At 45.3% G+C, this 23,272-nt stretch overlaps 1 protein-coding gene across 1 annotated transcript in view; it reads right to left on the minus strand.

The window, feature by feature from the left end:
* Nucleotides 1-23,272, minus strand: part of DCL2 (dicer-like 2) — a 361,432-nt gene that overhangs the window by 216,404 nt on the left and 121,756 nt on the right. The window contains exons 7-8 of the mRNA XM_087370403.1: nucleotides 22,608-22,751; nucleotides 17,842-17,988 (exon numbers count right to left, since the gene is read on the minus strand). Coding sequence (XP_087226529.1) covers nucleotides 17,842-17,988; nucleotides 22,608-22,751 — 291 coding nt within the window. The remainder of the gene's footprint in view (nucleotides 1-17,841; nucleotides 17,989-22,607; nucleotides 22,752-23,272) is intronic.

Genomic DNA, 23,272 nt, shown 5'->3' on the forward strand with positions numbered 1-23,272 from the left:
AGGAGGGATAGCTTGGCACTGATGGAGAAGCCAGGCAAGATGTGGCCAACATGTGCATATATCTATCCTCCCGCTAAGTTTTCGTACAGTGGTACTAAAGGTGGAATGAAATGGCGAGGCGAAGTCAAAAGGAGTTGCGGTATGGAGGGCATTCAATACAGGGCGTGTAGACACATACAATGACATGATGGTGTAGGATAGACTAGGACTTGGTCTATTTTGGTATGTAGTACTTGAGTACTATATATACCAAGTACTTGTACTTCGTTTGTATTCAGCATTCTATTGGAGTTTCTATGTGACCACTCTTGTTCACTTGTGTTCACAACCTTTCTCCATTTGCTCCTTCATGAAGCCACACTCACTAGCACCCGATTCCAGCCTTGATTCCCGTCACCAAGCAAGTTCTCCGATGTCAGTGCATTGCTTTTGCTTCCAACTTACTCTGCTCTGGTGTTAACGCTCCTCTCTAGCATGTTGGTGTGGATTTTGCTCTGGCCTGTGCACTTTGCTCCAGCCACAGCTTTTCCCCGGCGTACAACGTTTCTTTGGCATACAACGTACGATGTTTCTTTGGTGTACAACCTTTCTTTGGCGTACAGCTTTTCTTTGGCATAGAGGTGCTGTTGGAATATGAAGCCAAAGTGAGTCTAAAATGAGTGTTCTACGTGGTCTAGGTGTGGTTTTATAGTCTAGAGAGTCCTAGACATGCCACGTGTCATATTGGGAGTTATCCCATATACACTATGGCTTTCTAGAGTCTAGTGTCACACTATATAGTCTTGTACTTGTCTATTGTCTATTACACAATTCACACCAAGCTTTATATCATGTGAGTATTTTGGTTATTGCCTTGCAGTTGTACTTTCCTTCATTTCCATTTTGCCTTTCGTCATGCTTTCCATATTTCCATTCCGTTCCTAGCTAGCTACCTTGTCTCTTCATATGGTATCAGAGCTAGCTTTCCTCAAGGAATGAGGCGGCCTTGAAGCTCATCTCAGATGTATGGAGAGGCTAGCTCCTTCAACTCGAGTTCCACTCTCTTCTCCTCTCCTTCCTTGAAGCACTCCCTCTTCTTCCTTTGCCTCTCCACCATGAGCTCCTCTCCTCCTACCCAAGCCTCACCATCGACTGCCCTTTAGTCTCAGCATCAGCGTACAACAGCTCGTATCAGCCCGGACCTATGCCTCTCCATTGACCTGCAAACAGGCCGTATAGTCAGCCGTGCAGCCGTACGGACTGTTTACTGCCCGTACAGCCAGCCTCGAAATGTGCACCATCTTCTGCCCGCAACGCTGCTTCTACTGCCCGCCACACTCTCCCATATGAGCTGCTGCTACTGTCCACGCACCTCCACGCTGCCCACGCTACTCCAAACATAGCTCTAGCTGCTACTGCTACTGCTCATGCCTCTCCTGTTGCATACGCAACCCCCTTGTTGTTGACCTGTCCCACAACTCCCAGCTCCTCTATCTCCTCGCCATTCGAACTGTCACATTGCACACATACGGTGTGTAGACTCCTACATTAGCAAAAAGAAGCAAGGTAGAAGTGGCACACTAATTTGCAGCAAGAAGATAAAGAAAAATGATCTTGATGTGAGGTACCGTTACTTCCTGGCTTCTCCGATTACTTCTCAGATTGCCCTTGGTGCTAGGCTTGCACATTGAGTGACTCTACTAGTCCTTGTGGTGCCTGAGGCTTCTACTTCGACATTGGTGACTGTCCTTCCGGCATTTTCAGAGTCACCATGTGAGTGCTCCATCTAGCTACCCCATGGACTTCACCGACACATCTTTTGGGGCATTCCTGCCTAGCACTTCTTCGACATCGTCATCGTCTCGCAGGGATGTGCACACATGTGCATTGGCTACTTGGAGGACATCTATTACTCCTAAGAGATCTATTTTTATTACAACAGCTTGATGTATTTTGGGGTCCTCTGCCCTGGGTAGTCCCCCTAAAATGATATGTATTGAGTGGTTGGTTTTCATTAAGTCTAAAGGTCCTCTGCCTTGGATAGTCCTCCTAAAAAGATGTATTGGTTTTCCTATTTTTTTGGTGTGTAACTTCATCCCGGTTGCCCGATATGAAGCCAAGGGGGGATGTATTGTGGAAGCCATTTGCATTGGCTTTGATAGGTCTATTTGTTTATCAGGCCTGGCTTGAGAGTTCCAGGATATGGGTGCATTGGTCTCATAGACCTCTGAGTTGGTCATGCATCCATGCATGATGAGCCTCTAAGCCATGCTAGATGAGCTTTCTATGTTATGCTCACTAGCCTCTGAGATTCTGTGGGAGCAATGTCTAGTTCTAGACTGGCATGCACAGTTTTGATGACCGTCATTGTCATGTTCTATTCTTGGTTCCATTCCAGTAGTCTCTCACCTTGCCTTCATGGGGGGGTGTTGGAATATGAAGTCAAATTGAGTCTAAAATGAGTGTTCTAGGTGGTCTAGGTGTGGTTTTATAGTCTAGCGAGTCCTAGACATGCCACGTGTCATATTGGGAGTTATCCCATATACACTATGGCTTTCTATAGTGTCACACTATATAGTCTTGTACTTGTCTATTGTCTATTACACTAGTCAACATCAAGCTTTATATCATGTGAGTATTTTGGTTATTGCCTTGCAGTTGTACTTTCCTTCATTTCCATTTTGCCTTTCGTCATGCTTTCCATATTTCCATTCCATTCCTAGCTAGCTACCTTGTCTCTTCAGGTGCATTTGGGGATATTGTGGTGAGCCCACAGGAACACGTTTGCACTTGAGGTGCCTTTCGTTGGTTGATTGCAGAGCAGTCAGTTCCACTTTGTAGTGGTTGATGCCTACGTGTAGTGATTGCATAGAGCAGTCAGAGGCATTTCCCGTTCAGTTGCATTCTTCTTTGCAGGTGCATTTGCAGTCACTACTATTTTTGCTATTAGGATGTCTCAGAATGAGAACTATTATGATGATCAAGGGTGATAAGTTGGAAGAACCCAACAATGCATTGTGGTCATTCATGCTCAAGAATATTTTGGTTAGCAAGAATTTATGAGACATTGTGAATGTGTTGAGAAACAATGCTCAATATCATGTGATCATATATGCATAGCACTAACCCAATAGAGTGCTACAAAGGAAAAGGATAGATGCCCTAACCCTAACCCTAACCCTAAAAGGGTTTGTATATATTCTATAATTTCAACTAAATCTAGTGTACACTTAGTCATTTGTGGTGTGCTCTCTAGCTATGCCCTCTCTCCTCGTCTCCACTCTTCTCCTCTCCCCTTTTCATATTTTGTCATGGTATTAGAGCATCCCTGCCTTCCGTTGAGGCATTGCGATCCTTAAGAGAATGGGAGTGATTGAGAGATTGAGAGTTCTTTCACTTCTAATGAGTGATAGAAAATTTCCGTTCATTGAGAGAAAAATTTCCATCCATTGTTCTTTCTTTGTGTGTTAGAAAGAGATAGGGAGAGAAAGAAAGGTACATTGAGACAGATCTATGTTCTAGAGAATGAGAGAGAGTTCTTTGGGAGAGATTTCCTCTCTATGAGAGAAATAAAGATATAGATCTTCTTTCAGATCTATGTATGACTAAGGCGACCTAAGGACTCTATAACACCTCTGCTCAACTCCTCCTATTGCAACAAACTCCATCAAAGAGAACAAATGGTGGTCATCTTGGCCACTGGAGCAAAAGTCTCCTCATAATCTATCCCATCCTCTTGTGCATATCCCTTGGCAACCAAACAAGCTTTGTATTTCTCAACTATGCCATCTGAATGGTATTTCACCTTATAAATCCATTTCGTGCCAACCACATTTTTTCCAATAGGTGCATAAACCAAGTCCCATGTGGCATTCTTCTCAAAAGATTTAATCTTAGATTCCATAGCTTTCTACCATGCCGGATTATGATGAGCATCCTTGAAGCTCAGAGGCTCATTTTCATCTTCCATCACTGAGGTCATCAAAGAAAAATTGACCTTTTTCTGATTTTTCTGAGTGCTGGCCCTGGTTTTCCCCAAAGTAGGCTAATCCTTAGCATCTTGAATGGTCAACCTTACCCAACGTGGAATAGATTTCTCTGTTGTACCACTCGGGGCTGCATCAACATCTTTAGTGGCCTCACGATGTTGATAATGCCTCCAAACATGACACTGTCTATTCTCAATAATTGGCTACAACTCTGAAACATTTGAGGGAGAGCCATCCTCAACATGTGGCAACCCATCTAAACTATGAGAAGTAGAAGGGAAAGCATCAAGAGACTCCATATCATCATCCTCAAACTGGATGATGTCCAAAGGGGTGTCATTGTATGGTGGCAAGTCTGCACTAGCGGACTGCATGCACTCATTCTCAGCAAAGAGAACGTCTTTGCTGATTATTACCTTCCTGGTAGCAGGATTATAAAGCCTAAATCCCCGGCTTTCAATGCTATACCCCACGAAAATGCATTTGACACTCTTGTCATCAAGCTTTTTCCGATGTGCATCTGGAACCAAAGCATATGCCACATTTTCAGTAGAGATAGCTCCTCCCCTCAGGACAGCGCAAGCTGAGACAATGGAGGACACTAATGCCACTCCCGTCGCCGAACCTGAGGAGATCGAAGTCACAGTTTCTTTTCCTCCCGACATTGTGCAGATGATTGAGGTAGCGGAGGAGGGTTTTCGTTTGATGCACATCATTGGCTTTCTCCCCAGTAGAGGCCAACAATTACGTGATTGGGTGTACACCAACATGGCCTCATTGGGTGTCTCAGTTACAGTTTTTCGATTGCTTGGTAGAGGGTACTTTTCTTTTGGCCTTCAGTCCGCAGAGTAGGCTCAAAGAGTACTTATGAGCTCTCCGATTCAGTTTCAGAGCAGAGTCATCCATTTTTGGCCTTGGCGGAAGCACTTCAGTACTACATACACGGGACCATGTCAGGTCTCTTTTTGGATGCTTTTCCCTGGACTTCCTGATGAGGTTAGCTCTTGTCGCTGAGTGGTGGAGCATATGGCTAGCATGGTAGGTACAGTAATCCCATCAGGCGCTAGACTTTCCTATGCCCAGTCACTTGCTGGTACAGGTGTTATGAGGGTTAGACTCACTTCAGAGTTCCCCCCCTCCCCGACCTTTGCCTACTTTGATTTCGTACTCTACGCGAGATGGGGTCCAGATGCAGCAAAGGGTTTTGTACAAGGGGCTTCCTGATCAGTGTCTTTTTTGTCGGAAGAGAGGTCATTTTATTAGGCATTTCCCTAGCCGTAGGCCTCGTTCAGAGACTCCGGATCCTTCTCACCCTACGAGAGACCCAGAGCCTTCAGTTCAGCCTCCAGGGGTCTTTGAGCCTGCTTCGACTCATTCAGCAGAACGAGAGGAGACTCCTCTAGGTGGGCCTCCAGTGGAATCAGAGGACCTAGACGTGCCTCCAGTGCAATAGCTTTCACGGAGAGCTCGGAGGAGACGGAGACAGAGGGAGAGCCAGCAGCACGAGCAGCCCTAGGTACGAGCTCACAGATGGCAGAGAGTTGAGACTTATGTGCAGGAGACCCTAGAAAGGGGAGATGCAGAGGACCATCCGCAGGCAGGTGTTGACACGGTGAAGGAGACGGTCGCTCAAGGAGTTGAGTCACTTGTGCAGGAGACCCCGGAAAGGGGAGTTGTAGAGGACCATCAGCAGGCAGGTCTTGACACTGTGCAGGAGACGGTAGATCAGGGTGTCGAGTTACATGTGCAGGAGACCCTGGAAAGGGGAGATGCGAAGGACCATCCATAGATAGGTCTTCTCACTGACCAGGAGACAGTAGTTTAGGATTTGATGACACTAGACACCACTACCCCGAAGTCTCAGATATTGGTTACGGAGACAGTTTTTCAGCAGGAGACTGCTCAGGCTGCAGTTACGGTGATGGATGCCTCTCCCCAGCAGCCCGTCGAGAGAGTGGTATTTTATGACGCAGGTCAGAGTTAGAGCCTGTCCCAGGATCTCATGCGCCTGTACAAGGCTCCCTCGAGACCCCTTTCACAGCCCTGTCGCACAGTACCTTCCTTTGTTGCTATGCGGAGCGTCCTTTTGGATACCCCTCCCAGCACAGCGGCGTGAGGATTGGGAGATCCTAGCAAATGAGATCGAACGAGAGTTTCAGTCACCCATGCGGACAGGCACCTCATCGCAGATTCTTCCTCTCTCTCTCACCTATTCCAGGAGCAAAGTCAGGACGGCTCAGCCCTTTTCAGCTCTTCAGACTCCTAGACCTGACCCCAGGATGGTTGACAGAGATTTGCCCGTTGAGTTTTGGCCCTTTTTGGCTCGGGGGGTTATCACAGACTCCCTCACTCGATTGGAACTTCTACCAGTGTTTTGCCGATGGTCAGAGGAGGTAGAGGAGTACTTGGGATCAGCTACTCTCTCCAGAGAGGGGCATGTTCTTCGTTTCTCTGCTGGTAGCTTTCGATCTCGAGGGAGCGAAAGCTGGTCAGCTGAGTTACTTGACAGTGAGATTGCTAGACAGCTTATGAGCATGACTCAGTTTTCATCGGTTCACCGTTTTGTCGGCTCGTAGATTCATTCTTGCCCTAGGACTCTTCGACCTGGCTTCGGTGGCAAGGCTTTTCTGTTTCTGTTCTTTGAGATTCAGGGAGACTTTGATTTGCCCAGGAGTGCTGGTTGGTTTGACTTTCAGCTCCTTGGTTCGCGCCAAAGTACTATTCCCTTGGATGGAGCCATTTTACATGAGTTGGGACAGATTTGGAGTTTGATCAGAGACCGACTTTGGATTGAGCCTTTAGAGAGAGAGTTTTATGCCGTTGCCACTGGCACTATCTCGCTTCCATCCGATGTCTAGGTTGTCCATCATATCTTGGAATGTGAGAGGACTGAACGGCCGCAAATTTACCTCAGATGCGGATGGTCGTAGATTGGGAGTTCCTAGATTGCAATTGCTTAGGGACTCCCTTCGGTTTATTTTCTCAGGGTCCCCTCCAGACATTGTGCTTATCCAGGAGCATAAGGACAGGATTGACAAATGCAGATCCTTACTCAGAGGACAGAGCCGGACTTTTTGGAGCCCAGCGGATGGCACGAGAGGAGGAGTTTGCATTTCAGTTTCAGCTAGGTGGGCCTTAGAGATCACCCAAGAGGGTACACTAGTGGAGAGTAGAGCATGCTATGTTATTCTTCATATTGAGAACACAGCATTTGGTGTTCTTAATGTGTATGCTCCCACGGATCCAGCTCACAGACGTGCTTTTTGGAGACAGCTTAGAGAGTCCCTTCCTCAGGCAGACACCTGGATTGTTGGAGGTGACTTCAACATGGTTGAATTCGCTGAAGACAAGTCGGGTCAGACAGAGGGTGGCCTTTCTGACAGGGAGAGATTGGAGTGGGATAGTTTTGTTTTGCATGCTGGACTTCATGATGCTGCTCGATTGGACGACTTTCGTCAATTGGCAGACAGTCTTCAGTTCTCTTGGTCCGGGGATTTCCATGGCTCTCTTTCTTTGGTCAGACTTGACAGGTTTTATATTGGCCATTGGGGTCAGGCCAGAGGAGGACGCCCGGGTTATGTTTTATCTGACCATGCTCCAGTCCTATTACAGATTCTTCCTACCTCTCGATTGGAGAGCACAGGCTCTGTCAGAGTTCCAGACTTTGTTTTTCAAGATACAGAGTTCGTGGAACGGTTGAGAGAGACCTGGTTGTCAGTGGACACTCCTATGGATCAGGGCTGGTTGTTGTGGGTAGAGAGGGCTTTGGCTAGAGTCAGCATGGCCTGCCAGTTGAGGGCAAAAGAGGAGAAGGAAAAGCTCAGAATCAGAGATCGGAATGCAAGAGCAGAGGTATCCAGAATTCAGAGATTGATTCAGAGTTTTCCTCATTCTCTTTTCATCAGAGGGCAGCTTTTGGAGGCTTAGGAGAGACTAGAGGAGATTCAGGGCAGGAGGGCCCAGTTTGGGTTTTACTCTCATCAGACTTTCTGGATTCAGAAGGGGGATAGATGTTCTAGAGAATTCTTCAGGGCAGTGGGTCAGAGGTACTCTTCGAACAGCCTTCGTAGACTTGTGGATGAGGCCGGGTCTCTTCAGACGGACCCTCACCGTCTTGTTGAGATCACTTCTGATTTTTACTCCACTCTTTACACCGCCGATCCAGTCACCGAGGAGATGATCAGAGCCAGAGAGGAGATTTGGAGCCATGTCCCCCTCATGGTCTCAGACAGGATGAGTCATGTTTTGGATAGCCCACTATCACTCTTGGAGATCACGGATGCGTTACATGAGCTGCCCAGAGACAGATGCCCGGGGGAGGACGGTTTGTCGCCACTTCTTTTTAGAGCTCTTTGGGATACGATTGGGCCTCATCTACTCTCAGCCTTTTCAGAGGCTCTTGATTCAGGATCTTTGGGCGAGACATTATGCACAGGTTTGATTTGTCTTATCCCGAAAGGGGGAGACAAGATAGTCCTTCGTAATTGGAGACCCATTACACTTTTAGGGACGGCCTACAAGATCCTAGCGAAGACCTTGGCTCTTCGCGTAAAGCCTTTGCTGCTAGATACATCAGAGCTACTCAGACAGGATTTGTCCAAGATCGGAGTATCTTGGATAACATCTTCACTTTTTGGGAGGCCACTCACTGGGCGAAGGAGAGTCAGCAAGAGATTGCAGTTCTTCTCCTCGATTTTGAGAAGGCTTATGATAGGGTGGACTGGGGTTTCTTGGAGGGCACTATGAGGAGGCTAGGCTTCAGTGATAGATGGATTTCTTGGGTCTCCTCTCTTTACTCCCACTCCTCTAGCAGGATGGTGGTCTGTGGAGGTAGAGGACCGGCTTTTCAGCTATCCAGATCGGTACGACAGGGATGCCCGCTTGCACCTTACCTTTTCCTTTTCGTAGCGGAGGCTATGGGATACTTTATGCAGGCTACCAGTCATGGCACTTTGGGCCTCCATTTGCCTATCCGGCAGGAGTAGGAGCTTCTGGACACTGAGTTTGCTGATGACACGGCACTGACAGTCAGAGGAGATGCATCTAGTCTTACTACTTCTGCGGATTCAATTGACAAGTTCTGCCTAGCCTCAGGAGGACTTGTCGATTGGAACAAATCAAAAGGCATCTGGACAGGAGCTCAGCAGGATACCCCAGCATGGGGAGGAGACAAAGGCTTTGTATGGATTCCCAGAGGCACCTCCACAAGATATCTAGGCTTTCAGGTTGGCATTGAGGTGTCCCCGACGCAAGAGTTTGCCCCAGTTCTTGAGAGCATCCGGAGAAAGCTAGCCTACTGGAGCACGGCTAGACTTTCTTTGGCCAGAAGAGCGTTGGTACTCAACCAGGTTCTACTAGCGACTATGTGGTATGTTGCGTCATGTTGGTGCTTTCATGCTGACTCGATCCGTCAGGTGAGGAGATTGCTCCGGAACTTCCTGTGGAGTGGTGGTGATGGTTCTGCGGACACTAGGGCCACGGTTTCATGGGATACTATCACTTTACCCGCCTTGCAGGGAGGACTTGGAGTTCTTGATCCTGAGTTGCAGAGCAGAGCCCTTTTAGTCAAACTTCTTGTTAGAGGTTTGACTCCAGGAGATCAACCGTGGAAGCAGTTCCTACTGCATGGGATTCACCAGTGTACCCCCAGAGCAGCAGGTCGGGCAGGTAGAGTCAGTTGGATTTTCCTGACGGACTAGCATTCTCAGCCTTCCTCACCACTTGTGAAAGGGCTTATACAGATATGGGATCTTTTCCGACAACACCTCATCAGAGGAGTTCCCTCCTCCAGAGAGGAAACTGCCCGTGGTTCGGTATCAGGGATCTTCCCCTGGTACAAAACTTAGGTCTCCCTTGGTCAGACGGCATGCTCAGGGGGTTGTGACAGTCGGAGATTAGTTCAGGGGAGGTGTGGAGATGTCAAAGGAGGAGATCAGAGATAGACACTGGCCACTTGGACAGATTGCTGCCACTAGATTACTGATCATGAGAGCTATTCCTCAGGGGTGGAGGGATATGCTTACAGATTCAGCCTATGTTCATTCCATCCCTACTTGGTCAGGTTGTTTTAGTGAGCTGGGCTATGCATTGGAGTTCGTTTAGGACCGGCACTGTTTACTTATTTTAAGACGGACTCCTTTCACAGATTGTATCCCACTCAGCCCTTGGATCGATAGGAGCTCCTTTGGCAGAGAGTCAGGGTCATTGGTTGCCTTAGTAAGGAATGGGCCACAGATCCTTCTAGGTTGACCATTGCAGAGGATCCTAGATGGAGACTTTGGATCTTTCAGGGTCGACCTCTTGCAGAGCTTGACTGGGACCCAGGGGAGTCGGCGTGGCTTGCACCGGTGGCAAGTGCCCGTCCTCTTTCTTTTTTCCAGTACTCGACGAGGGTAGGTTATAGGCTTCAGCAGAGAGACTCTCATCATCTACCATCTACCTCACAGTATTGGCACGCACAGGGACTTACTGCATAGCTCTTGCTGAGTTACTGGGCTCACTTTTGGGGCATCAATATAGCCAGGAAAGTCTCCTACTTCCTTTGGCTCACTATTCATAGGGGTATACCTGTGGGTACTTGGCTTCAGCAGATGGGTAGACCCTCCTTGTGTATGCGTTGTCAGCTGGTAGAGGAATCTAGTAAGCATTGTATATGGAGCTGCCCCAGCTCTAGAGTGGTTTGGACAGGTATCTTCATTATGTTCTCATATGTTACATCCGAGTCCTTTCTGATGACATGGGGCGCAGCCCTATGGGGGAGAGGATTTGGAGCCTTTGCCCTCTATGAGTCAGAACCAGGAGACCACGGTTTCTCCATGCAGTATCGCCAGAGACGTGGCCCCACAGATGTTAGCATCATGGAGCCGCAGGACTTACTTTTGGTACCAGTACCAGCTCAGGATTATAGGCCTACTTCACCTGTAGGGTCAGCCTGGGAGGTGATTTCTAGTATTACCCTATGGCGGATATGGTGTTCGCAATGTTCTTTTGTCCTTGGTGGTCATTTATGCACGGAGGCTGACACTCTTGCTTCCATTTGGGTGGAGATTATCTTAACTCTCATTAGTCAGTGGGAGCCGTGTACAGGCACCTCTTTGGCAGCTCGTGGGAGACTTTTATCCTTCATGAGGACATGGGACTGCTCATTATTGTTTCACTTGACCCCTTTTGGGATGTCGTGGCATTTTAGACCACCTCCATGGCTTTTTAGCCACATTGTTGAAGCTAGGGATAGAGCACTTTCTCTCCCACCTGTTGTATGATTCGTTTTGAATGGAATATATCACTTTCTCTTTAAAAAAGCATATGCCACTAAGCCAAAAACTCTGAAATGACTACCCTTTGGCTTAAAGACATACAAAGCCTCAAATGGAGCCACATTAACTGAAGCTTTGATAGGGCATCTGTTCTGAATGTAAGTGGTTGTCACAACTGCTTCTCCCTAAAAATCCTTTGAGACTCTCTTGAATTTCAGCATGCATCTCGTCATCTCCATAAGAGTACGATTCTTCCTCTCAGAGAGTGGATTATGCTGTGGTGTGTAAGGGCATGTAAATCTTGCTAATAATATACCTCTCATGGATTTACCAAAAAAAAAAGTGTAAGGGCATGTCAAGTGATGTTTAATCCCATGCTGCTTCAAAAATACCTGGAATGCATGTGACATGTACTCTCCTCGTCTATCTGAGTTGAGTTGAGTGCACTCTCTGCAACACTCTGGTTGCCTTGACCCAATTCTTGCCTTGTTTACTGAATGGCAAGCGATGCAATTTGTTGAGTGCACACCCCTCACACACTTCATTTGCTGGTTGCTGTAATTTTGGCATTCCCTGAGTCATATTATTGTTGTACAAGTAGGACAATGCCCTGTGATGGACATGTCCAAACCTGGCATGCCATAAATCAGCCTGGGAAGTGTTTGCTACAGACAATACCTTCTGATCATAAGGTTGAGCATCAAGCTTGTATAAGCCTCTGTCATATGTGCCTGTTGCTACAACCTCATACCCTTTCTTTGGATCCTTGATCCTGCATTGGTTATCCTGAAATTCGACCAACATATGTTGATCATGGACAATGTTTGAAACTGAAATCAGACTTTGCCTCAAATCTGGAACATACCAAACATCTCGGATATACTTAACTTTCCCATTATCAAGCTGAATAGAAATGTGCCCAACTCCGATGATGTCTTGAGAAGCATCATTGGCACACGTAACCTGTCTTCCATGAACATGTGTGATGCTCTCAAACCACTCCTGGCAAGGAGTCATGTGCTTAGTAGCACCACTGTCGATATACCATGTATCACTTGCAACAAGGGAAGCATCCCTTGATTGTTTTCAGCATTCAAATCCCCTTGGCATCCATCTTCTCATTAAATGCAGCAAACACAAAATCTCTATCACCTTGGGCAAGATGAGCTTCACCATGTGCATTTGAAGCATGAGTTTCAGTGGGGGTAACAAAATTAATGCTAGAGCTGTCCCTTTGCCTTTTCTTTTCATTGGCAATCCTTTTCTGACACTCTGCAATGTAATGTCCTGGCTTCTTGCAATAGTTGCATTTGCCTTTTTTTTGATTTTTTCTTGAACTGCTTGTATTCCCCTCGTTGGGCTGAGTTGTATGGCTGTGTTTTGGTTCAAACTTTTTTTGAAATTTGCTCTTTCCACCCATGGCAAATGCTTGCCCACCCTGACGAGAGGCTTGGGCAAAATTTGAGCATCTCTTCTCTTTCTGCAGCAAAAGCCCAACTAACTCATCGAACAAGAGTGGGGCTGCCCTAAGAACAATGGTCAATGAAGTGACGAATATGCCATATGAGGACGCTAAGCTATTGAGAGTGATAGAGACGAGCTTCTTGTCTTCTATTTCCTCATCAATACTTGTGAGCTGATCACGTAGATCAATGATCCTAGCAATATCATTAGTGATGGCCTGGCCTTCCTGCATGTTGAGATCCTTGAGCTGATTTATCAAGGCAATGGCCCTTGTCTCATTTTTAACATGATACATGTTTGCCAATCTTTCCCATGCTGCCTTTGCATCCTTGCACGACTTGATAGTCGTCATAATGTGCCTCTTCACATTTTTGGCAATCAAAAACATCGTTTGGGCACTGCGGCGGTCAAACTTCTTCTGCTTCTTTGTCGATGCTATGGGAGCGGGAGGGGCTGTAGCAGACTGCTGTCTGCCTGTAGTCAGACCCGAAGAAGCTGTGCTGGATGTAGATGGGCCTGCTGGCCTCACCTATATCCCACAAGCCCTTACCAACCAAGATGTTCTTAAGCATGAATGACCACAAGGCATAGTTTGGTCCATCTAGCTTGTCAACCTCGGGCAAATTGCCAAAACTGTTTGAAAGAGTCGACTGATGCAAAATGGGATACCCACAAGCTGCAAATGTACCTGCAAAAAGAACTGCAAGTCCCAAAAGTGCAACTGACTGCAAATGTGCCTACAAATCCCAAACTAATACTGGCTACAAATGCAAAGTACGACTACCTGCTCTGAAATGCCACTGACGACGCAATGCAATCACTGCAAAAGTGGCATCAACCAATCATTGCACTCTGCTGCAATTTGAAGTGCAATCCCAAACTGAAAATGCACAACCCAAATCTGAAATAGCGCACCCACGAGTGCTCAAATGCATCCAACGGAGCTCAAAGGCATCCACAACTGTAAAGTAACTGCAAATGCATCCAACAATGTAGAGTATTTGCAAATGCACCTGAGACTGCAAGAGTAAGGGCTGCAAAAACAGTCCCGAAGCAAAATACACAGCTCAGAACACTTACTGAAAGCCCACCTTGGCCGGAACCACCTGCAAAACAATCCACTGACTGTGTGGGCAAGCTGGAGATGAAAAAGGAGCTGATGTGAGCTGTTTGGAGCTGAATGAAGTTGTCGAGAGTACTTCTGAACACAATACACGTGTAGGGAAGAGCCTGGAGAAGTATGGAGACTTCGCTAGCAACTGGCAACCCATCAGAGAGGAGCAAAAACAGCCTTTAGATGCTTCGGTTCAGGAGCCCCTTACTGCAGCAAGGGCTCAGATTTAGACACACTATTAGATCATAGAGAAGAGTATGCCTTTCATGCCAGAGAGTCATTCTATCAGAGGTAGAGTCAATAAGCATTTTTTCTCTACTCTTGGCCCCAGACATAGTAGAGAAAGATAAACGGCATTCTACAGACAGATCCTAATGCTGTCATGCATATTGCTATGGATTTTCATACCTCCCTTCTTACAGCAGATCCATACACGCAGGCCAGAGATGATGCTAGGGATGCTATTCGGCAATGTATACCTATGTTGGTGAAACCTGATATGAGAGTCTCACTTGATGCACATTTCACCAATACAAAATTCAGGACTGCTCTTACTGCCCTTCACAAGGGAAAATGTCCAAGTTCAAATGGAATGACTCCTTTTTTCATTGCTTTTTGGGATCAGATTGGGGATCACATTACCTCAGGCCTACAAGGCGTTTGTGATTTGGTGAGATGCCAAACTCACTTTCGGAGGGTCTCATTCATGTTATTCCAAAAGGTGATTGCAGGAATTTAGTATCCCAATGGAGACCTATTACTCTATTGGGCACTCTGTACAAGATTTTGGTGAAATCAATCAGCCTTCATTTGCAGCCCATTCTTCCATACCTCATTCATGATTCGTAAACAAGCTTTGTACATGGCAGGAGCATATTTGACAACATCTTCTCATTTTGGGAGGCTTCTGATTGGGCCATGCACAGTGGCACAAGGCTGGCCATTCTACTTCTCGACTTTTGAGAAAGCTTATGACAGAGTAGCTCGGAGCTTTCTGGAGGGAGTTATCCTTCATTTTTGATTCATAGATGCTTGGACTAGAGGGGTATCTTCTCTTTATAGATCAGCCCACAGCCAGGTACTTATTGGAGGAGTCAGGGGAGACAGGTTCCGGGATCTCTAGATCAGTCCGTCAGGGATGCCCTTTAGCCCCCTTTCTTTTTTTGTTTGTGGCTGAAGCTATGAGTATCTACATTGCATCTCAAGCTGATATTGTTGGGCTGAAACTTCCACTGAGGCACGAAGATGAGCTTTTGGACAGTGAGTTGACAGATGACACGGCTGTTTTTTTGGATGCCACACCACAGATGCTCACTTCATTTAGGACAGCCTTGGATTTCTTTTGCATGCCAGCAGGGGGGTACATAAATTGGCACAAATCCAATGGCTTTTGGATCAGCAATAAGGACACTTCAAACTGGGGAGCTCATTTTGGGTTCACTTGGATTCAGAGGGGTGTTTCCATTAGGTATTTGGGATGCCAGGTAGGTGCGGGCATCTCTCCTGTATAACAGTTTTCTCTTGTGCTGGAGAGCATAAGAAGGAAACTCCTCTTCTGGAGTTCGGCCAAACTAGACTTGGCATCTAGGGTTGTGGTGGTCGACCAGGTGTTATTGGCCATTGCTTTGTTCGTTTGCTCATGTTGGTGCTGCTCAAGGGACAATATCAGTCAGCTCAAGAGACCTATCAGAAACTTTTTGCAGAGTGGACTTGATGGGACGGCAGGTGCCATAGCGAGGGTGGATTGGGAGACCCTCATACTCCCCACTGAGGAAGGGGGCTGATGTCCAGGAAAACAGTGATAAGTTGAGAGAATTCTCTCATAATGAGAATAGCCCTATCCAAATCTGCTCCCTCATAGAAGATTCTTTGGAACCGATTGAAAGATCCAAACCACCAATCCCCAAGTGATGTGAGTGGCTCACCTCATCCTACCAAATGAGTGTGCAATGTCTTGCCAAACAAATATTAAATGCCTTGCCAAACCCAGTGGGCCTCTTTGCAACACCAAATGCAATGCTGAAATTACTCCAAGGTTGTGAGGCATTTCAAGCATGTGGAGTCTAATCCAAAGGTCTATCTCCATGTGTTGATCCATGTGTTGACTAGGAGTCCACCATGTTGGAGGAGCTAGAGGAACATGGAAATCTATCTCTACCAATAAGATCTCCAAAGTCGGGAAGAGAAGAGGGTCTACATGGGCAAGGTGATTCAAAGGACTCTCTATGGGAAAGAATCCTAAGTAAACCTTGGGATTGTCTTGCGTGGCATTCCCGATAGTCTTGTAAGGAGATGCTACATCAGTCCTCCACTTCCACTCTATGAGTTCCAATGGTAGGTGGTAGAATGGGCATCCACCTTTGAGCCAAAGGTGCTAAGGATAACCCATAAGAATCAATGGGTGAGTGTCTATCCACCATGCCTCTACAACCTTGTAAAGAACTCTCTCTCTCCTTGGCACTCTATTAGAGCTACTTATTGAAGCCAATCAAGTGGTATTAGCAAAGTCACTCTATTGGGTCTATCTATGAGTGCTTGTAAATCTTAATTCATAGGTGACACTCTCGCAAGGGCAGCTCCTTGAAGCCTCTCCATGTTTGCTAGACCAGGGGCACAGCCGACAGGTTTAAAATGGCAATTGCTTGATGCAAAGCCATGGCTAGGAGACCACAGTTGACCAATAGGGTGATGGATGTTAGTGCTCTATCACGGGTTTCATGCCACCACAGCATCGGTCACCACCGGAGCCTCTCTTTGCCAAGAGCCTCTTTTCAATTTCTCATTTTCCCGGTGGTTCTAATTCCTCAGACAACATACACAACATAGTGATGCCCATGGGCTCAAATCCTTTGTACTAGTGCTTGTGTTTGTATTTGTCTTGGTATCAAATACTTTGTAGTAGTGTTTGTGTTTGTATTTGTTTTGGGTGTGGATGCCCACCTAGAGGCTCCACCCAGAGGCTCATTGTATCTAGTTTTTTCAATCTCATAGACACTTTGGTCTTTCAAATACCTTAATAAACTTTCCTTGTTTCTTTCTCCAAGCGCCCATAGTGAAGGTGGGTCCCCTCTGCCATTTGGAGCACTGTATGTATCTTGAATAGCCTAGTGGACATCCCATGTCATCAACAAAAAGGTTTTTTCCACCTGGTGTGCTTCCTAGATCTTTCACCTTGAGTTAGAGAAGGGACATGTATGAGGGCTGCTTTGAGTTGTTGTCATTCTGCCTCTGCCAAGATCGTTTGGAAAGGGATAGCAGCACTGTTGCACATGTTTTCCTCCTGCCCTTTCTCCATTACTTGGGGTTCCATGGCCTAGCTCTCACTTACTGGGCATCATACTTTTTATGAGAGTCAAGAATTCTCTTGGTCTTTCATGGTTTGGCAACCAAATGTACAGTTTTGCAACTTCATACTATCAGTTTTTTTCAGGACAGACTTGTATGTGCATCATTGGACACTTGTTCGGAGATTGTAGCGATCATCACTACCTGGCCCACTTGGCGATCTAGATGCATAGAAGCTATTTATGGCATCTAGGTCCACCTAACTTATACATTGTCCAACATATCAGTAGATATTGTACACACTTTGATGGGTGTTTGTTCTAGGATGCAAGGTTCTTCTAGGTCTGCTTTGGCTAAGGGGACAGTTTTTATCAAACAGTAGAGAAGTTGTCCTTTCTTGTTTGAGACCATCACAAGCATGAAGTGGCATTTCTAGCCACACTCCTAGTTTTATCCAGCTTGTCATTTGTTTAGGCTCTTTCAGTGGTATTTTACCATGAGTTTTTCATGCTCTACATGATGTCTCTGTGCCTTGAGTTTCTTCTCTTGGCTATTTCTTTCATACTTAATAGAAGTCTATTTCAAGAAATTACAACAACAAACACACCAAAAACAGAAAAAAACCTGTGATACTTCCATAAGCACCATGGTTTGTGTCTAAACATTGTCGTGAATTATAAGATCACTTTGCATACCAATACCCATCTCTTAAAACAATCAATCACTTATAAGACTAGGAGGACTATATACTTACAAGATAGGCACCCCACAATCCAAGTTCTTTTAAGCAATACTCCAAAGTTGACACGAATTTTCTAATTTGCTTGATTGTGTCCTGACTATATTTGACTTCATCTCCATATTTCTGTTCGCAAAAGTTGCTGGATATTTCTTGGTGAAACTGGCATGACAAATGACATTCATATGGACATGACAAGTTACTATCGACCTATATTTCAAGAAAGTACAAACAAGACAAAGTATTTCTTATAACAGTAAAAATGACAAATGGTTTTATGGACTAACATGCATAGATTACTGATGAAGAACAATACATAGAACATTTAGTCTCAAGTTAAATATTATATCATTAAAGACTTAATCACTACAAATTTTTATTATAATTGTTTTTAATATCACAATTCAGCGCCGCCCTACAGCCCTTCATTCCTCTCTTTTTCTTTCCAAAATATTAAAAATAAAACAAAACCCCCTCCCTCTCTACCTTCTCGCAGCAAGGAATTAGCAGACAGAGCCTCGTCGCATTTGACTCAGCTGCTTCACCTTGATTGACTAATGGATTCCCATTCAGTCAATCCTTGACTGCTTCCACCGGCCATGATAAAAGCTTTTTTTTTTTCAAAAGACGAGTTGTAGAACTTAGAAAGGATGTAGAACTTGAAAGCTCTACTTCACTTTTCACCTGCATTCATGGGTTCCAACCTTCTAGATCGCAAGTCAGGGATTGGATGCTTGTGACCTTACCAAAAGATCTCACTCCTCACTTGTCAGATGTACGCTTATTGGGATGAGTTTTATTTCAGGTGGTCTTTGATTCTCCTGAGGCCACGGCTTTGGTACTCAAGGCTAACCCCTTGGTGCTAGCCTCCAGAAGAATTTTTCTTTCACATTTCACTTGGGGTTTTGATCTTGTTTGTGGAGGACAATTGGGTTACCTTTCTCTTTATCTCATTTCTCAGCCTACCTCAAGTGTACCATCGACACCTTACTACTATTGGAGCCTCTTTTGGAGTGGTCATAGAGATCCCCTTCCTCCCTAGCTTGCCCTCTTCTTCAACAAAGCTTGATTAGGGATTAGGGTGCCTAGATTTAGGGTCATTGTTTCTGACCCTAACATCACGGATGACAACATTATGCTTCAATGCCCAAAGGGATATTTTTTTTGCAAGAGGGTTGAGATTGCGGGCTCATCCGCAACTTCGATCACCCAGCTCCCGAGAGAGGACGGCTCATCCGCATGGCAGCAACTCAAGAAGAAGTTAGAAGAAATCAATGAGGTTTTTAAAGATAGAACAAAGGTGGATGGCCAATCATCCTTCGAGGCCTAGATTATGAGGCCCAGATTAGAAGTGGTGTTTGGTGCACAAAATGCAAGGGTTCTGGGCATGGTCACTAGGAGTGTCCCTCTAAGCAGAAGGTACCGACTTCTACCTCATTTTGTACATTTTGTGAGATCCATGGACATGATGCCTCTAAGTGTAGGTACTTGAAAGGGTTAAGAAAGCTTCTACCAAAGTAATCCTAAGGGGGACCTCTATTTGCTGCACTCAACAGAGCCACACCGATAGCTTCTAGCCCGACACTTGTACCTCCTGCTCCTCCTCTTGGAAAAGCATCTAAACCACCTTCTCCTCCTATCATTCCACCTCCATTACTTCCCAATCCACCTTTGTTGCAAGCTCCTACACAAAATGTGGTCGGCCCCGTATTTCTATGCTCAAGCTTACTATGCACCGTACCAACCAGCTATGTCAAGAGGTGGATATGGACCCCCTTGTCAATGTGGTCGATGGGGTGGTTTTTGAGGTGGACGTGAAAGTGCAGGCAGAGGTACCAACTTTCGAAGACCCATCATGTGTCACAAATGTGGAGAGTACGATCACTACTAAGACGACTGCACACAACCGTTCGGGGGACCCTCTTGTACACAGTCCAACACAAACGTCCAGATCGTCATTTGCATTCCTGGCTCAGCTATTTCTTCTGATCCAGCTCTTGATCTTTGTTTGAGCAGATTTTCAGCCTCTCCCAGTTGGTTCTTGCAGATAGCATTGCACAGGTGTCAATGCATTTGGGACAGTTTCAGGCTGCACATTAAGTGCAAATCATTGCTTAGCTGTTGTGCATTTTGAACCCAAGTGTTGGCTGTAAATTGATGCACTTTTGGATGCCTATTGAGCAAGAGTTTGCTATTACATTGTGAGCCATTGTTTGGCTAAGATATAGGCTGATTGTTGGGGCAGAAGCACATTGCATTTGAGCCACTGTTTGGCTATGGTTGAGGATAAATTTTTGGGACAGAAATATAGTGCTTGATTGCAATTTGTATCCCGGAGGGGATTGAGGTTTGAGAAAAATTGTTGGGGAAGATTTATTGCTATTTCAGAGAAGCCATTGTTAGTGAATGCCGTTGCAGTGATTTCATAGCAATCTGTGGTCTTTCAGTTGTCCATTTGTTGTTTTCCCTTTGCAGGTACACTTGCAATTATTCTTGAGCTTGCAATCATGTCTCTCAATGAGAATTCTCACACCATGACTAAGGCAGATAAGTTGGATGGACCCAACTGTGCTTTGTGGTCCTTTACACTCAAGAATATCTTGGTTGGAAAGGGCTTATGGGATATTGTGAATGGGGATGAGACTAAACCTGGTGCACCAGCTCTAGTGCATCTTCCACCACCACTCAGGGTTCTACTACCACTATCCATGTCGCTCCCACAAAAGATCAAAGGAGGTTTGATTGAAGGGATTCCCAAGCTTTGTCTTTGATTGCATTGTCTGTGAAGACACACATTAAGTCCATTATCAAAACTTGCAAGACTTCAAAAGCAGCGTGGGATAGAGTGAAAAGTATGTGGAATGTGAAGAATGAAGCAAGAAGCATTGCCTCGCACAATAAGCTCAATGACTTGTCCATACAGGAAGGCCAAACTATTTCAGCTCATATTGCAAAGATTACTGACATGGGAGCCATGTTTAGCTCTAGACCGTCATTGCATAGCTCAATGACCCTCATTGTCATGTTTAGTTCTTGGTTCCATTCCCGTAGTCACTCGCCTTTTCTCCATGGGGGGGTGTTAGGAAATGGAGTCAAGTTGCAATCAAGCATCAAGCCTACAAGCTCTTTGGTCTATATGTGAGTACTTTCATTTTGTTCATTGCTCTTGCTATTTCATTATGTCTCTGTTTGAGTATCATTATGTCTCTCCCTAGCCTACGCTCTCTCTCTCTCTCCCTCTCCCTCTCCCTCTCCACCATGCACCTTCATGAGATTTCTGCTGACCTACAAAAGAACTTTTGCAAGAGACTCTAGAAATCCCTTAGGAATAGAAAAATCACTCTTTTCTGCTGTGGCTAACCCTACTTGTCCTCCTGGTTGCCTTTGTACAATGGAGTTAGTTCGCATTGCATATGGGATTGCTTGCAAGCGAGGATTATATGGAGGGGGATAGCTAGGGTTTTCAGTACTTTTCTTTGTTCCCCCTTCTTCATGACTTGGGACTCAGTTGTTTGACTCTCTTTTTTTAGGTCTCAGGTCTTTTATGAGAGATATGACTCTTCTTGTGCCGTATCAATTTCTGCCACTTACTGGAGCCATGCTCTTTGGATGATGTTCCTGCCTCACCTTTTAGAGCTATTCATGCCTCTATGGAATCTTCTTGGGAGATACAAGCGAGTATTGCAGAGTGGCATATTTGGAGAGCCACCTGCATAGAGGCATTGGATCGGTCCAAGGTTCACCGGATGGATCCCAAGTTTGCCCTTCTCACACTTTGGCTAGTATATAGACAAACATTATACATACACTGATGGCCATATGGGTGAGCATGCCGGGGTCCTCTCAGGCAACTTCTACTAGGAGGTCTACATTTTGTAGAGAATGGAACGGCTCCCCCTTCTTCTTTGAGTCTACTGCAGGGTTAAGATGGCACTTTCAGCCTTAACCTTAAATGTTTTCCACCTCTTTCTAAGGAGTTTTTTCTTCATGCATTGCATGATTTATTTCCAATTTGAGCTTGCTCTCGTGAATTTTGCTCATACTTAATGCAAGTCAGTTTTTGGCAAAAAAAGAAGAAGAAAAAACCCAGCTAGAAGAGTTCTCATATTGATCCAAAAGTGAGAGTATTTATGCCCCATAATCTGTGCTCTTGCTACAAGGGAAAACAAGTCAAAAGGTGTTTGGAATATTTGTAAGGTTTGAGGACAAGTGTCCAACTAAATTGCCATGTCTAGAATTTCATGTCTAATAGCTCCTCATCTCATCTAAGGGGGAGTTTGAAACAAAATATGTCCACCAGATATCTAAGGTAGTGACTCATAGCTGCTTCCACACATAAATATAATATAGGGGAGCAAGTGGGCATCCTTGTCAAACTGATTTGATAATCTGAAATCTCTCTCCTTTGGCATAGGGAGGCAGTGGACGAGTAGTGGGAGGGGAGGTGGAGAGGATCAGCAGTTAAGGCAAGAGGAACAACAGGGGAAGAGGGGGAGGGGAGGCAGCAACAGCAGCAGCAGCATCAGGGTAGCAGGGGATGGAAGGTGGGTGGCAGCAGGGGGAGGAGGGAGGCTGTGGCAGCAGGGAGGGAGAAGGAGGGAAAGCAGCAGGGAGGAGTGGTGACGGGGAGGGAACTGCAGCTCAGTGTTGAAGGAGACTGATACAATGACTGTTAGAGTTAGCAATATGATGAACTCAGCCTGTACTAATTCCAGAAAGCATTTATATGTATAACTTGAAGTGTGCTGCACCTCATCTAAAAGTCTCATAGAAATAATTACCTTTCTTTCTAGATGGGCTAAACGCATTGAAACATTTTCCCTTGTTGGTTCCAATAAGGTAGATTCAGCATCATAATACTTGACTCTTTGAATTGGAGTTGGTACCACTGCTTCTAGCTCAGAGCTATCTTCCAAGGTATAAACCTGCAATAATATTTGTAATAATCGTGGGTATCATGAATTGAGAGAAAATAATATAACATTTATCTATAGGTGTAATCATATGTCTACTTTAAACTAACTATAAAAACTTTATATACCTTTGTAAGACTAAAATAAGTCCAATCATACAAATTTAGAACTTTTGTTGTTCTAAAGATAAAAAATCTACAAAGAAAATAAAAGACAAGAAAAAAGAGGTAAACAAAAACTTTTATGAAAAACAAAAGGAAGACATACTTAGCAAGCAAAGCAACACTTATGTCATCATCAGTGCCCAAGCATAAGCAGCTATACTGAGTTTCTAAAGACCCGCGGAGTCTCTTGGGCAAACCCAGTGCTTACTAAAATACGTCAAATAAACAAAAGAGAATGAAAACAAGAAATAAAGAAGAAACGAAGCAGGTGACTAAGCAAAACTAAACAAGCAAGTCAAGAAATAAAATCTTCTCTCTCTCTCTCTCTCTCTCTCTCTCTCTTTCAGAGGATGGCTTCATCATATCCCC

Source organism: Dipteris shenzhenensis, chromosome 32, assembly GCF_047967505.1.
Source record: "Dipteris shenzhenensis isolate YYH24624 ecotype China chromosome 32, Dip_SZ_1.0, whole genome shotgun sequence".
Taxonomy (NCBI): domain Eukaryota; kingdom Viridiplantae; phylum Streptophyta; class Polypodiopsida; order Gleicheniales; family Dipteridaceae; genus Dipteris; species Dipteris shenzhenensis.